This window comes from Castanea sativa, chromosome 6 (assembly GCF_040712315.1).
Source record: "Castanea sativa cultivar Marrone di Chiusa Pesio chromosome 6, ASM4071231v1".
Taxonomy (NCBI): domain Eukaryota; kingdom Viridiplantae; phylum Streptophyta; class Magnoliopsida; order Fagales; family Fagaceae; genus Castanea; species Castanea sativa.
In genome coordinates, this window is record NC_134018.1 from 43,352,658 (window position 1) to 43,369,296 (window position 16,639).

The 16,639-nt window shown below is 36.1% G+C and overlaps 1 protein-coding gene across 4 annotated transcripts; it reads right to left on the minus strand.

Moving 5' to 3' along the window:
* Positions 1-1,254: 1,254 nt before the first annotated feature.
* LOC142640875 (uncharacterized) lies at positions 1,255-12,290 on the minus strand. 4 transcript variants are annotated; one of them, XM_075815185.1, is made up of 24 exons: positions 11,896-12,290; positions 11,625-11,758; positions 10,815-10,899; positions 10,467-10,520; positions 10,186-10,277; positions 9,973-10,076; positions 8,755-8,830; positions 7,794-8,253; positions 6,885-7,223; positions 6,461-6,667; positions 6,218-6,316; positions 6,061-6,133; positions 5,061-5,188; positions 4,648-4,942; positions 4,336-4,568; positions 4,133-4,257; positions 3,818-3,935; positions 3,461-3,516; positions 3,224-3,317; positions 2,935-3,130; positions 2,755-2,823; positions 2,576-2,679; positions 2,408-2,470; positions 1,255-1,710 (listed from the first exon to the last, which is right to left on the minus strand). In XM_075815185.1, exons 1-24 carry the CDS (start codon positions 11,971-11,973, stop codon positions 1,603-1,605), a joined length of 3,390 nt encoding a protein of 1,129 aa, XP_075671300.1. In that variant the 5' UTR covers positions 11,974-12,290; the 3' UTR covers positions 1,255-1,602. The 4 variants fall into 4 exon arrangements, 3 of the variants coding, with proteins under 3 accessions (XP_075671300.1, XP_075671299.1, XP_075671301.1); XM_075815184.1 differs by having other exon boundaries at positions 11,625-11,761; positions 11,896-12,287; XM_075815186.1 differs by lacking the exons at positions 10,815-10,899; positions 11,625-11,758; positions 11,896-12,290 and having other exon boundaries at positions 10,186-10,294.
* Positions 12,291-16,639: the final 4,349 nt, after the last annotated feature.

Sequence of the window (16,639 nt, forward strand, 5' to 3'; positions counted from 1 at the left end):
TCAATCCCTTCGGTCCACTTCGGTCCACTTCAGTCCAATACGGTGCAATTCAATCCATTTTGGATTGATTGGGCTTTAAATTAATTCTTTTTTTAAGTTGTCTTTTCAATTTTGGGCTCAAAATTTTTTTTTTTTCTTAATTTTTGGGTTGAAAAGTATGATATTTTATTTTATTTAGGCCAAAATCTTTAGTTTTGGGCTAAAAATTACAAACAAAATAAGTATTAAAAATTAGAAATATTGGGCCTAAGTAAACAATAAAAATGATAAATATTCAAAAAATTACCTTAAAATTAAAGTGTCAATTATATAGACATTATATTTATATTTAAAAAGAAAAAAAGAAAAACTACAATTCTAAACTTATATAATAATTTAAACTTAATATAACATGTTATATGTGTTTCATGGAATGGGGGTTATATATATATATATATATATATATATATATATATATATATATATATATATATATATATATATATATATATATATATATATATATTTTTTTTTTTTTTTTTTAAATCTTGGATAGGCTCAAACTAGTCAACCAATTATGGTTTTTTTTTTAATAACATCTTCTCCATTTTTATAAAAAAATATTATAATTATGTAATTTAAATCTTTTTATTAAATTACATTTTTCATACATATATATATATATATATATATATATATATATATATATGTGCACGCGCGCGCGCAAAATAAATTATATGTTTCATTACATAAAACTTATAAAATAGAAAACACTTTTAAATAACACGGGTGATATTTAAGCTACCAATTTTACATTAAACTTTAACAGAAGGTACAACTAAAGCATATTCGGTGGCGAGTGCTGCCAAATATTTTCTGCTTTACAAGGTTAGAATTTTGGGCAACTTTATTGATTCTGAATCATTTTATCTTATGAAACTAGTCTCAATTCACAAGGACCTAAATCAATAAAGAGAAATCTTTTGTTTCAAGCTAACACAAAATCATCCAAAGCCAGCACCAGTCCTATGCCAACTATATTATCATGGTAAGTAAGCAAGAAAAATGTGGATGCATAAAGCAAACAATAGCTGTGAGTGGACCAACTGCACAAGGAACTCGAAAATGTTGAGCTGGAGTTGTTAGGCAGGAATAGGATAGATCGTACAAGCATGGAAAATTTCCTGATGTCAGAAATCGATTCTATCCTAAGAAATAACTGGACAGAGATGAGAGAGTAAACAAATATAAGAGGAAAAAAAACTTATTGCTATATTCGGCAAAAAAAAAAAAAACTTGCTATAGAAATAATCTTATCATGTACAGTTATCAGAGAGAGAGAAGGATGTACTAAAACTACTAATAAATATATACAGAAGTGTAAGAAAGTTTCTTTCCCTAAAAATTTAGCAAAGAAGTTACTTTTACAACACAGGCTGAACCCATTTGAGATGATAATATATACTAAGAGGAGAACTTTATGTAAATACTGGATCGAAATTTATTGTAGAATCCTTCGTAAAAATGTTCCGGCCGCCTCTGAAATATGCACAGTAAGGGGCTAAGGGCTAACTTGCTCCAAACCCTGTCAATTGGCCTATATAATTCATTGATGCCAACTTGTCATATGTTCCACCATTTACGACGTTCCATTGTCTTGGCGAGTTCACTTGCCACCGATGCAAAGTTCTCAGCTCCACTTTGTAGTTCTTCAGTACGCTGACTGATCCTCTGATATAAACAGAAAAGCGTGCATCACTTTTGAAGGAAATTTCATGCAAGCATAACCATATAGGGCAAAAGAATGTGAAAACAGTTGCTGTGATGTTAAAAATAATTCCATGGAGCCCTGATCTATTTTTCTTGTCTAATCCCTAACTGTGTCAGTAGTTTCTAAACCACCTAATAAATAAGTTCCCTCTATTTTTATGTTAGCCACTGCAATTACTCAACTACCATATCCAAAACAATTCACATTCTCTACCGACATTTATTTATCTTTATGACACAAACTGGAGTTCAGTACATACTCTAAAGTGGCAGGACTGGACTTCCAGTAAACAAAAATAAGATAAAGGGAGGTCGACTATGCATTCTAATAGTGTCATTCTCTACAAATTTTAATTAGATGACTGTTCTCTAAGGATATTTATGTATGGTAATATGAGCAACATAGCTTGCTTTGACATCCAAAGCATTAGATTGCTTGTGTAAAGAATCGCCTGATTGGGCTGCAACTACTAATGGAGGGTTACTAAAAGATGGGAATCTATATCTGTGAATTCTAAAAGATTGGTGTCTAATGGTATATACACCAAATTTCCAACCTACTCCATCATTCAAATTATTCAAACATCCATTCCTCGAGAAAACTAAAATTTTCCAGTTGGATAAGATAGGATATGGGAACTATCAACAAAAAATCGACCTCAAGTTTTTCTTTGCGTTCTGCTAGCTTATCCCTTGCTTGTGAAGCTGCTGCTGAGGCATCCTGAAAGCACTGACCATGTCAGAAAATATAACTTTACACACTAAAGTGTGTAACTAATTTCCTCATTAAATAATTACGGATAAATATGATTTTGCATAAAATTACCCCAGCCTTTCTGTATTTAGCTCTAATTTCTTCTGCTGTCCTGAGTCTTGGATTTGTGTCAGTTGATGCACCTTCAAATAATCTCTCTCTTTCTGTGCCCTTATCTGTGAAGCAATAATGAAAATGTAAGTTGATTCAAGTTATAATAAAATTACCAGAAAATGAAGAAATAGACATACCTCTCCTTTCATTATCACTCTTCGGAGATGGAGATGAGAGTGCTATTGGTTCATCAATTTTAATATCATCTGTGCCGAAACATAGTACACATTCAGAAAGAGGACGGGGTGAGGCACAAAGGAGATTATTGGAGACTTATCAAAAAAAGAAAGGAGATTATTGGAGCATAGATATAGAACCTATGTTAAGCTCCATAATGTCTTGGTCATCCATTACTGCAGTGGAAGGCTTTAAGAATGGGGGACTTGAATATAAGCTCTCTAAATGTTCAACATTATTCTTATGAACTTCAGCTAGATCTACATCTACATTGTGCTCCTCCTTACCCACTTTAATGTTCTTAATAATTCCACCTAAAACCCCATGAGCGACATCCTGTGTCAACAGAAGTTAGCCACAAATTCTTGATACTTTCATTTAGAGAGAGAGAGAGAGAGAGAGAGGGAACCCGAAAAAATAAACTGCAACCTGTCTATTCTTCTGATTTGAAGATAAGTTGACAGAGGCAGGTACAGCAGCTTCAAGGATTTTATCATAAAGACTAGGCAAAGACTCCGGAATCCTAAATATGCCAAAGTCTCTTTTAGAAAGTAGTCACAGGACAAGCCATTAAGATTTGCATTAAGCATATTGGTTTAGAGCTTGATGGCTGAATTATATTAGTACACAAACAAGAGAGAGAGAGAGAGAGAGAGAGAGAGAGACCTGAAGTCATTTTCATTGCCCAATAGAGATACTGTAGCAAATTCACACCCATTTACCTATAAAACCAGAATGCCACAAGTTCAAGTTAAATATAACAACGCAAAGCCATAACTTGAGAATGCCAACCATATCAATGTCATAAGAAATTCATATGTACCTCCATATATCACATTTTAACAAGAGGGGAGAAAAGTGTATTTATTATTACTCTAGAAGACAGAAGTGGAAGCAACTGTCTTTCCCAATAGAATTTGTGATAAAATTTCAGGTGACAATAGATCAGATATTTGCTTGTGATGCATAAAATGATAAGAATGAATAACTGGTCCATTTCATATATCAATATTCAAAACCAACCAGAAAAATTTGCCCATTATCGGAAGAACACATTGTCTTGTCCATGTTAGCCTTGAAGTTCCACCTTAGAATTGTCATTAAAGAGGTTTCTTCCAATACTTCAAGAGTAGGCAGAGACCTGTCCGAAGATGATATCAGTTTCCTTTTAGCAGAATAACTGCTGAGCATACTTTTAAGATCTCAAGAGAAGAAGAATATAGTTGGTACAAAAAGCATTAATTTCTACTAAATGGCATTAAAAAATGGGGCCACCAAAATCATATCAGACATTTCATCATATAAGTAAGAAAGAAAGGAAATTAATGAGCACTTTACCTTATCTCAATGGCTCCACTCTGGTAGAGTACAACCAGCCCCAACTCTTTCTCATTTTTCTTGAAGGTTGCAGTCCAACAACATGGTTTTACAAGATTCACCTTCCAAATTGAGTTGCTTTCACCCTAGAAATAACACAGTTCTGTTTATTTGCAGATGAAGATGTGGAAATGTTGAAAAAGAAGGGCTGTAACAAGAGGCACCTTAATCACAGACTCAAAAGAGTATAAGAACAATGCATCTTCACAACAAAGTAAAATGAATAAGTTCATTGATTGCTGCACACAGTACACAGTTTCATTGGAGTCAAGTTCAACTTCATGAGTACTTTCAGACTGCAAATTAGTTTGTACAAAATCACTTCTAGCTTCACTTTTCTGAGGTGAGTTCAATGACCGCTTTTTGCTGGACATTTCAGGGATAAAACTGCTCCCATCTGCAAAAGGGGAGTTCTCAACTACAACTCATAGGTAGAGTAAAAAAATCTACTTTTTTTTCCAACTGACTGTACTTGCCTAGAATGTACATAGAAATTGCAATTGAATCTGTTTTGAGGTGTAATGACTGACTGGTGACTATATTGCCAGTTGCACTATCCATGACTACAATATGTGCATTCCTGGTCATTGTGAACACTAGCCCCTTCCCAAGATTGTTCAAAGATTTGGATTCAGAGTCCTCTGGACTGTTTACTAAGCTGTTAGTATCTGAAAATGTTTTCACAGCAAGAGATATGACGGGGGTATTTGAGTCGGATACACTGTCTGTAAAAAACAAAACTGATAATGTACTAGTATCAAGCACTGCAACCTGTAATATAAATGAAAAATGTGAATCTGTAAAACTTATTAATCTGAAATTTCCAATCAACAACCAGCATAAATTAAAAGTACTATCATTAAAAAAAAACTATACAGATGACTCTCACCCGGCCACTCTCAAATCCTATGGCAAGTCTTGATCCAAAATCTGCAAATTGTAGGGTGCATACAGGGGAGTTGAGGAGGGAAAATACAGCTGTGCAGTGAGGCCCATCTTCTTGGTGAATATTGAGAACTGCAAGCAGCTTGCAAAAAAATTAGCATATCAAAATTGGAAAAATAAAAGACTTGAAGTGTCTTGAACACACAAAAAAAAGTTCCGTGCTCTGTCCTTTATACATGTTTGTTTCCATTGTTTTTCTGCCCCCAATTTTACCTAAAACCAACTTTTGAAAAACAATAGTAGGTCCTCTGAGACTCCCACAACAAATCCTAGAAATCTCAATACTTGGGGTTGTCTACATCAATCTTTTTTTACCATTGAGCTCTCTCTCTAGACACTAAGCCTTTAAGGCCTCAAAAACCCAGCAGTCATTCGCCTAATAATTTTTTATTTGTCAACCTAACCCCTAGTTGACACCTTTTGGTCGTTGTTTGTAGAGCTAATTCTCAAGCAAAACTATTAAATGAAGAACCTGTCTAACATTAGAAAGGAATACACAAAAATTTGTGATGCGGGAGACGCAAGAAGATTATTATTTAGGATTATTTATGTTTGCAAGTCAATTGTATTTTTAAGTTTTAGGTCCTAGTAGTTTATTAAGCTATTAGTATTTTAATTTGGAAGCAAGGTTATTTTTGTAATAAGGCAATTAGGGTTTTCTAGCCAACTAGAACTAGGATTTAGCAGTTCTTTATAAGCAACCTATTGTACTCCTTGAGAGGATAGTTGATATTTTTATGAATGAAAAAATGATCGTTTGGTCTCTCTTTGGTCTGGTGTTGACTCCAGATCTACCCTAGGTGCTGACTCCTAGTGGTTTCCCCGCTTGGTGCTGACTCCAAGCTAGGCCTAGGTGCTGACTCCTAGGTCATATCCCTTTATTTTTCCGTTGTTTAGTTTTGTTCTGGTTGTTCTACGTCAATTTGTATACAGTAGAACCAAACCTTCATTTACGGTTTCTGTCACAAAGTGCAAAATTTTCTCATCCGTACTCCTTACTAGCTTGTATACGCAAACCTACATAATCTCAAAAGTGAAAACAATCACTAAAACATTAAGTCTTGATTGCATAAGCTAAAGGCAGAAAAAATAGAATATTACCAGACCACATTGATTGCCAATGGCTAATGTAAAAGTGTAAGAGCAGAAATCTAATGCTGATACTGCTGCGCTTGTACCAGCAATGTTGATACCATTCACCTGTCATAGATGACATGTGTTCCATTAAGAATAACTTTTCTCAACTAAACTGTAGAGAGAGTTCATGTTAACATTCAAAGCCAAAAGACCAGGGGCTAAGTTTTGTATGACATTCAAAATTAACGGTTAAACAACCCTGCTAACCTCTCCTAAAACATAAATAAGTGACAGGGCTGGATATGTGGCATCCCATACTCGAACAGATCCATCTTGGTAACCTGCTATGTATATTCTCTCAACATGATAAACTTCAGTGTCAAGAAGCTGACAGGGAACACCACCGGTCAGAGGCCACTTTGTAGCCCCTACATCTGGAGTTTGTGCAGCGTGAAGTTTTGCAGCTGAGACAATCTAAATTGAAAAAGGAAAACCAAATAAATAATGGTGGATGATATATATTATCCCTGGACTATGTGCTGATTGAGGTTTTGCAGCTTAGAATATTTAATTGAAAACTGGAAACTTGTATAAATATCAGGTGGTCATAAAACAAAATTTTAAAAAAGTACTCTATTGAAATATTCAACTGAAACTATCTACATTGCTTATGCTAACAAATATGCAATACCTCAGACAGAACTTTTGAGACCTTCCCATCTCTATAAACCAGACCAAGCTTTGCCACAGTCATGTATGGGTCAAGAGTTGGTATGAACATAGGATACTCCACAGAAGTCACAGAAGGTTTTTTCTCTTTCTGAGAAATTAAGGCAGACAAGTAAATATCATTGTAGACATTCAATTTACCAGGATTTGTTAGTACAACTAGAGACATGCCAGTGCCACCACTCTCAGTTGTACCAGAACTTGGTAATAGAACCATATCTGCAAAGCCATTAAGTGTAAGGTCTACACGTCCAATGCACTTCAGACTTTCTATCCCAGCAGACCAATCTAGGCTCAAAATCTGTAAGATGAAAAAGAAATGGTTATCTAAAATTTAAATGAACTATGCTGTATACTTCAACGACAGAATTAACATCCAAATTTGGAAGCAAAATCGGTTCCCTCCCAAAAAAATAAATTAACATTGTGCTTAAATAAAAACAGGGAAATAGAGCCAACAAGGGTCACAAACAACATAGACTATATACGTAAAATGTGTCAGATGAAAATGTGATCATGTCATAACATAATTATATGAAATCATAGTCCTAGAAAGCTAATTTATTAGCTATTTAAGGAATTTATTATCACCAAGTCACCAACCATGTCGTTTTCTTCCTTTTCTTCTATCACAGCTACAACCTCAAATATTAATGTTGAAGTTAACATGTTTATGACCCCATGTTAAAATAAGGTGCTTTGATCACTATTATCTGTTGGCTCTTGGCTTGGGTGGTAAAGGGATGGGTGGGATTGTTATAGGTCTTATGTTTAAATTTTATCAACACAAAAAAAGGGACTTTCCATCACAAGATATATATACTTAACTAAGACAAACAAATGAAAAAATAGTTTTGAGTTAAAAGCACACCGTCAAAACTTCATCAGATCCAATTTCATCACCACCATAGACAAAGAGTTGGCCCCCACAATCATTATGTGATCTATTTGTAGCCCAATGCAAAACAATGACAGGGAGTCTTCTGCTGCCTGATGATAATTGTAGCTTAACAACATCATTAGACGATTTTGCAGCTTTCTGATCTTGGATAGAGGTAGCATTTGATAAGTTCCAAAACATTATATCTCCATCAACGTAGCCAACAGCAAGAACTAACCCTCTATTAGATGCCCAACAGATAGAGCTTATCTCTTTGTCCAGTTCTGTATCGTCTGATACATCATCAGACAGCTCATGGCTTGTGTCTGTTGGACAATCAACCACTGTTTTATCCTTCAATAGAAGGTCCTTATAGCCTCTAACAAGAACAATGCGATCTTCAGACGCATCCCAGAGTACGATCAACCCATTATCATATGCAATCAGCAATCTGTGAAAGATGCATTCTCTCAACATTCATTAAGTAGAACAAGTAAATCAAAGTAAATGTTCAAGGTGCGATACTCAAGGCTAATTCCTCTTCTGGCTTCATCCATTCAACACTTTTTTTTTAATTAAAGGCATGCACACAACACATGGCAGAGAGAGAGAGAGAGAGAGATAAAACTATACCACATATATACACACACACACATACATCTCAGTTCAGTTTGGACACCCAGGTGCAGGGTTAAGTGCCAAATCTAGCCTCTAGTCAAGCCTATTCAACAGTTGACAAAATCTCAATCACAGCTCAGTTCATGCCCATCCTTAGTGTCCTAAAAGAATGATATATATACCAACCCATATGCCTTAGACATGCATGGGCATACCAATCCATATGCCTCTAGATGCAAAAAATTTATTACCTTAATAAATCAATGAAGTTGAATACAAGTAGAGAATCATAAAAACCCAAAAACCAGGAAATTTCAAGTAAATCTTGTCTTGCCTATTTCCCTGAGATAAAGGTTGATGGAGAACTCCAACAACAGAAAGATGATCAGGCAATGAAATCCCAGATGCCTCTGCAAAAATTGATCAACATTTTAGACTTATTTATATATTAGACGTTACAGGTCCACACAATTTTTCCTTAAAATAAACACAGCACGAATGGTCGCACACATACATGCAGGTGAGAAGTAAAATTTAGTGTCATGGCTTCATGTCTGAAGTTTTTGTTGTATTTATTTAATGTTTTATCTCTTAAATTTTCAAGTTTATGTTGAAGACTTGAAGTACTTTTGTGTGAAGCTAACATATCATGCTAACAACAATACACATACCAATAAAAACAAAAGAATTTTTGCAAGTGTGAAGCTCATGGTATTTATCAGAAATATTTCCAGAATGAAAAATTGCCGCTACTGAAAAAAGTGTATTAGGGATCATAAAACAACTGTTATTATCCATATTTTTATTCAATGTTTGCACTAGTAGAAAGTAGCCAGTGCCTGAGGCTAATTTGGTTAAAATCCAATTCAAGCAGTAGGATGAACAAAGTTAACCTTATAGGTTCTAAGTATATACTCATACCGTCATACATAAGTATATTAGTGAATCTATTAGTAGAAAATACCCCTAAACTTCACATGCAAATGAAATTATGTGACATAGCTTTACCACCATAGAATTCTGACTCCAACTAGACTCAGTGAGGAGTTTTATTAATAGAAAATGATTTGGCGGTTGGCAAGTCAGAGAAGAATGACATCCAAATTCCTCTCTTTCTTCTATGTCTGTGTGTGTGCGACACTTGCATCTATAGACAACCAAAATATCTTATCGCTTTAAATGCATCCTCATATATGACACATAATTATTATTATTATTATTATTATTATTATTATGTGTGTAAGTTTTTATACCAAGGAGAGGGGAAGGGGAGATTCAAACTAATGAGATGTAGTCCCCATCTGATAGTGCTACTACCCCTTAGGGTTATATATGACAGTAAGTCTTTCAAGAAAATAGAAGATTATATTGACAACCTGCTAATTGGAGTTATTCACACAAAGTGGTCATCATGCAATGAATGCAGTGCTGTATATTATATACTCAACTAAGTTATCTCTCCATCTCTTCCCAAAAATCTGTAGACAAAAATATAAATGTTGCAATCCAACACAGCTATGGCATCAACTAATTATAAGAATGGAGCAATTACCAGCAATGACGTTTTTGGGAACACAATACGGTAAATGTATAATTTGTTTGCTTTCAGCATCATACTTTAGCACGGCCACCATCCCATACTCACACCCTATATACCTGTACAAAATGACAGGGTAACAACGTTCCACGGGTCAAGATTTCAGTTGCATATGCAAACCAATATAAGTGTAATGCACTCTAACAATCATTTTAGAAAGCATCATACATGTAAGTGGTGCCATAAATAACAGAGAAAGCAGTTATATTGGACTCCCACTGTAAAGTAGAAGCTATTTGCCTGTGTTCCAAATCCCAAACCTGCAAACATCAATAACCTATTAAGCCGATAATATATGTCAGTGGGGAAAAGTGGAAGAATAAAAGAAAAGAAAGAGATAACGATCAAGAAAAGAAGAAAACTAGGAAAAATGGCAAAGACGCAGACAAGTTCTAGTAAGACAAAAAATTGTTCAGTAGAAATTTGGATAGTCTAACAAGAATTGATACCTGAATTTCGTTCTCAGTTGAGATACTGACAATAAAACCTTGATTTTGTAAGAACTGTGGAAACATGTTAAAAAGAACAAAAAAGAAAAAGAAAAAAAAAAGACAACATTGTCAGACCAACATTTGCTGAATTAAGATGTAAAAGAAGGCAAGCAGTATAGTGAAACAAATCAATAGATTTATGTTTTCCAGCTAGAAATTCATGCCACAACAGATTACTACAAATGATTCACCAATCTCTCAAAGTATAATTATAAAACCAACTTTCAGAACCATATATATAAACATGAGATTGGTGCACAAATTAGATACAAGCTCTTTGCATCTTTCCATTTAAAAGTCACAAACCTCTAAGTTTTTAAACGGCAACTGCTTAGGTGATATAAGAAGTGCTTCAATATTATCACCACCAATCACTTTTATCCTGCCATCCCTGCAATAAGCAAAGAAGAAGAAAAAAAAAATCAAAATTTTGAATTCAATAATTGTCTACACTAGCCACTTATCGGCTTCACCATCTGCTCGATGATTTCACAATTCACTAACAGGTCTAATTACCAAAACAATCCTAATATATAGAATTTCTATGCATTCCAAGATGTATTCCTCATCAATCACAAAATTTGATTCTTCCTTTTGTTCTTTTTTTTTTTTTTTTATTTGAACAAAAAAGTGATCATGATATTTTCTAAGATTCTTTATCCATATCCAAAGCTCATAAAGCAATAATAAGACATTGCCTACAACAACAAAAACCAAGCCTTAATCCCAAAATATCAGGAAGATTATAGATCCTCAACAGACTAAGCAAGGTTCGTCACATGTATTTTTTTACACCATTCTATTCTATCTAAAGTCATACTCTCTGTCGCTGATACTTACTTAATTGACAAGCAGGATCAGACATGCCACACAATTAACTCTACTTGCTTAATTTTGGGAGGTCTCAGCCGACTAGTCAAGGCCGACCACATGTATTCATTTCTATCCAAAGTCATAGTTTCTATTACTTCCTTAGTCGACATTTCATTTTGTACCATTTAAACGAGTGATATACAACTATGTCATATTTTCATACAATTCTTGTTCAAAAAAATTTCTAATTCAATTCAATTAGGCAACAAATTAAGATTATGCAAACTAGATTAACAAACTCACAGCGTTCCGATTGCCAATAGGCTTTGAATTGAATCAAAAGCAAGAATAGAAGCGGTAGATGGAATCCCATAGTGAAGAGTTACGCGTGGATCCAAGTCTGCCCGAGTCACACTCCCCTGTGCCACATTTTGCTGCTGCTGTTCAAGTTCATTACAAACATTATACCAATGCAGATTTGAGCGTTTCATATATAGAGAAATTTTATCGATCAGCTAAATCGCAATATCGAATTGAAAACATTAATAACAGATTATATGTATATATATATAACCTGAGGAGATTGTGATTGTGATTGTGATTGTTGTTGTTTTCTTTGAGAGGGGCTCTTTGTAAACAATTTAGCAAACATGGTGGACGGAAATCGAAACACGAGCTGTTTCTTTCTTCTCCTGCTACAAATAAATACAACTACTACTTGCTTTTGTTGCTTTTTTGTTTTTGTTTTTGTTTTTGATTTTTAGATATTCAGGTATGGCACGGATAACGATGATGCGTGATGGATCATTTTCGGGAATTGTGTTTATCGTGATCGGACGGTGATGCGAGGTTGTGGAGTCTGGAGTGACCGTTTGGTGGGGTTGGGGTGGTGGTTCGTTTCTCTCTCTTTTTTTTTTTTTTTTTTCTCACGGGCTCAAAGGAAAGTGTTGTTTTTTGCAATTGACTTTTTTTGCAAATGACTTGGTCTAACATTTGCTAATTTAAAGTATGTATGACTCTGTATCATATGCTCATTCCTTTCTTTGTGAGAATATTTCTTATCCATTTTTTGGATCCCATTTTTGTTTTTTCTACGCATCATGTATCTTGTTAACAAAGAAACTAAACAAAGATATTTTTTCCTATAAAATAAACAAAGATATTTTTAAACAAACATGCGATTTTTTTTATAAAAAAAAATACAAGAATGTGATAAAATAAAAGATTATACTTTAAGCCCAATCCTGAGATGGGCTAAGAGGTGTTTCTAGCCTAGGCCCAGCGGGTCCTTGAGTTGCTTGACTCTTGAGACCATATACATAACCCAAACAAGGTTTCATCTCACTTGACATAAAAAGTAACAACCGATCACCTCTTGGCGAAGAGTTCAAGGATAAAGATTGATGATGCGAAGAAAATCAGTAGACTGGATGCTCCAAACTTGAAAGGACTACTTGCTGGTCTGGAAAAGAAAGAAAAGCGATCAAGGGTGACCGGGGTCGCCGGCCAAGAACCCTCCGATGGCAAAGTTAGTTTTCTCTCTATATTTTTGGAGTTCCAACTTTTTGGGAAATGTAGAACGTACCTTTTTCTGGTTTGAATGGATGTTTATATAGTGTCCTAGAAACAATTATCGAGCTTGTAACCTCCCCTGAATTTGAGGAGGTGCGAGGGTTCAAGGATAACTTCCACAACCATTTAGGAGTTATATTTTCTCATATAACGGTCACCGGAAGTTATGCGTATGTTACGAAGTGGTGACATGTCCTCAGAAATTTACCTAAGTGTAAAGGGCTCGTCCAAGGGTCCTTTTGTTGTATATACCTTGCTTCTAAAGGAGGTTGTTTCTCTTATGGACGAACCCCTTCAGGACGAGGTTGATAGCTTCCCTAGGACGAGTAGATGCCGTTGTGCCAAATTCGACTGCGGGTGTGGATGACCATGGACGGTCTGGAGTATTTCATTCCTCATCAGTTGCCCCTTCGTCCAGGAGTCATTCAGCATATCACTAAACTTCAGGACAAGTTTTCCAAGAACATTGTTATTATTATTATTTTATTTTCTATTTTATTTGTTTTTCAGGCAGCATGCCGCGTGTCATGCTTACATAGGTGACTGGTCACGTCGATTTACCTCCTCGAGGCAGATGCCACGTGTCGCTTTCTTATTGGTCTCGTCATTGTGAATACCAAGACTTTTCTACCTATAAATAGTGGTTTCCCTCTCGCGCCCCTCTCATTTTTTTAGATTTTCTATTTTGACACTTCTCGTCCGTCGCCTCGTCTAGGAGTGTTCTCAGCGTCCTTAGTATCTTTCTTCTAGAGCCAGGTATTCGCCTTACTCTCACTCTCAGGCTTTCCTTTTTAAGCTTTAGGACATCTGAAATAGCTACCTGTTCGTCTAGCGACAGTATAGACAAGGCCATAGACGAGTATTGTGATTCTTCTAGCTGTAGCACTTCCGGTAACGATAGTAGTAGTAGTAGTAGTGGCCACACAACGGAGGAATATACCTCTGGTGTTCCTGAAATTCCCGCTGAAACCTTACAAGAAAATCTTAGGACGAGGGCAACCTCTAGAGCTGTTACCTCGATGAGCGTCCCGCCATCCTCCCCTTTGGACGAAGAAGAAACTGTGCATAGTTGTGCTATAGAAATTCCTTCTAAGACAGACGAGAAGAGGTTAGACGCTCTTAGGAGTTGGTTCCAAATCCCAGACGATCTGAATCCTATGTTAGCCGTCCAAGGGGAATGGTGTTGCCAACCCCGTTTAGGAATAGGTATTTACGAAGCTTATTTGCTAGGGGGGCTTAGATTACCTTTAAATGCCTTCGCTAGAGAATTACTCACTAGGCTGGGCTTGAGAGTTTGTCAGTTTAACCCTAACGCGTGGAGACTTATTGTTTCTATGCAAGTCTTATGGAGGGAGGTATTTAATGGGAACCGTCCTATCACCGTGGACGAGTTTCTATACTGTTATAAACCCTCTGAGATAAGTCAATCTTTAGGTTTTTATCAATTCACAGCTAGGGGCAATGATTGTAGGTTGATTTAGTCTTTGCCTTCATCTGACAGAAACTGGAAGACAGAATTTTTCTTTGTCTCTAGTTTCTGGGCGGGGCATCCTATTGAGGTTGGTAGAGATGCATTTGCCCCTTATACTGGAGAGTTAAAGAACTTTCGTCAAGAAGGTATGTTATGTTTTTCCTTCATTCTCTTTTTATTTGTTTTGTTATATTTTATCTTTATACAGTTGTCTAACCTTAATTTTTCTCTCTTTTTCTCAGCTGTTAGACGTCCTTCTCTAAGTAAGTTTCACCGTGACCGCGTCCATAGAGCTCGTCTACACTCCGAGAGAAATTTTCACTCGTTGGTGACTCTTCGACGCTTGCACAAGTGGGGACTTGGCGCTAATCCATCTGCTGAAGCCCTTGCGCACGAACAAACTGTTCGTAGACGTGAGTGCTTTTCTTACTTGAATTTTGAAATTTTTTTTAATATATATATATATATATATATATATATATATATATATATATGTACATGTATTTTTCAAGAATGGCAACCATGAAAGAAAACAAAGGAAAGGAAGTGATTAAGGAGACGACCAGACTTGAGGTTCAATCTCAGCCTCGTCCTGCTGCTAGAGACAAAAGGAAAAGCTTGTCCAAAAACTTGGACTTGGGAAGCTTACCCAGTCGTCAGGGGAAGAAGACCAAGCATGGGTCGTCCAGTGCTGAAACTGCTAAGTCTGACCCTCCTTCCTCTTTGCCGTCCATCACAGTTGTTGATGTTGACTCGTCTACGCCCGTTGACGTTACTTCGTCCAAAACCCATGCTCCCACTTCGTCCGAGCCTCCTCAAAGGATTTCTATAAACTTATTGGAGAATGAGGATTTGGCCTGGGAATGGTTTCAAGAGGCTGTAATAGGTGAGGACATGGCTGCGTGCTACGATATGTCTTTGAAGGAATTTGGGCACTCCGGTGTCCACGATCTTTTTAAGGTGAGCACCTTTGTCTCGTCTTGCTTTAGCAATGTTATCTATTGTCATTTTTATCTCTTGAGCCTTTTTATCTTCTATGTAGGCAATGTCGAAATTCATAGCTGCGTCCAGGCAGGCCATGGAGATGGACAAGACGAGGATCCTTCTTGAAAAAAGAATAGAGGAGATTAAAGGCGACTGCAAAACTTGGGCCGAGGTGGCGAATAAGGCCAAGGACGAGGTTAAAGGGTTGAACACTTTAGTGGGGGAGCTGAAATCTGATGCTACTAAGAAGGACGATCATCTTGACCTTCTTCAAAAGAAGAACGACAAGCTAAGTTCCCTTCTTAAGAAGGCTAAAGACGATGCAGTGGAGGAGTTCAAAGCGTCCAAGGAGTTTACAAACTTGTTGGACACCAACTATGCAGTAGGGTTTGAAGATTTCAGAATGGATGCTATAGAAAACTTTCCTGGTGTTGACTTTAGCACTATTAAACTCAACATTGGCGTTGCTACAAGTTCTCTCCTCCAAACAGGCTCAAACGATGTTAATATTGAGAATGATGCCACTACAAAGCCATCTCAAGATGACCCCAATGTTGATGCCCCTCCTTGAAGACAAAATGTTTAACTTAGAATGCTATTGTTGTTCTGTTGTTCTTTTAGTTTGGTCCATTGTTTTTTTGGACCCTTATTAAGATGTATTTGAGTACAATTATCTCGTTCAAGGTGTTATGGACGAGTTTATTAACAATTGTCTTTTAAGGCTTATTTTGTAAGGGTTTTTGGACGGTGGTCGTCTACCCTCTTTAGACTTTAATGAATATTTACTTTTATTCATTATTTATTATATGGACGAGTTTTTCCACTATTTTCATCATTAATGTCATTGGCTTTTAAACAGTCTGTGTGCTAAGTGTTGAATGGTCGTCCATGCGATTTTCTTATGGACGACCCACCTAAGCATGGACGTCTTTGTTAGCCATTCAAATTTTTCCAAGTGTAACTCGTCTTAGGACGACAATGATGACCTCGCCAGTCTTTTACCTTATCCTTTGGGCAATTACCGCTCGTCTTCTTGCAAGATGCTTATAATGTTTTTCTCGTCCTAAAACATTGAGACGTCTTGGCTAGATGCTCGTCTTTGGAACTTTATACTTTAACGTATGCCTTTTTCGTGTCTATCTACTTCTTAGACGAGTATGCCTTAGCTTATTTCTTTGCTTTATCCTCATTTCGAGGAAAGCTTAGACGAGTATGCCTTAACTTATTTTTTGCTTTATCCTCATTTCGAGGAAAGTTTATGAACGTTACATCCCTGCGTCTAGAAATTTTC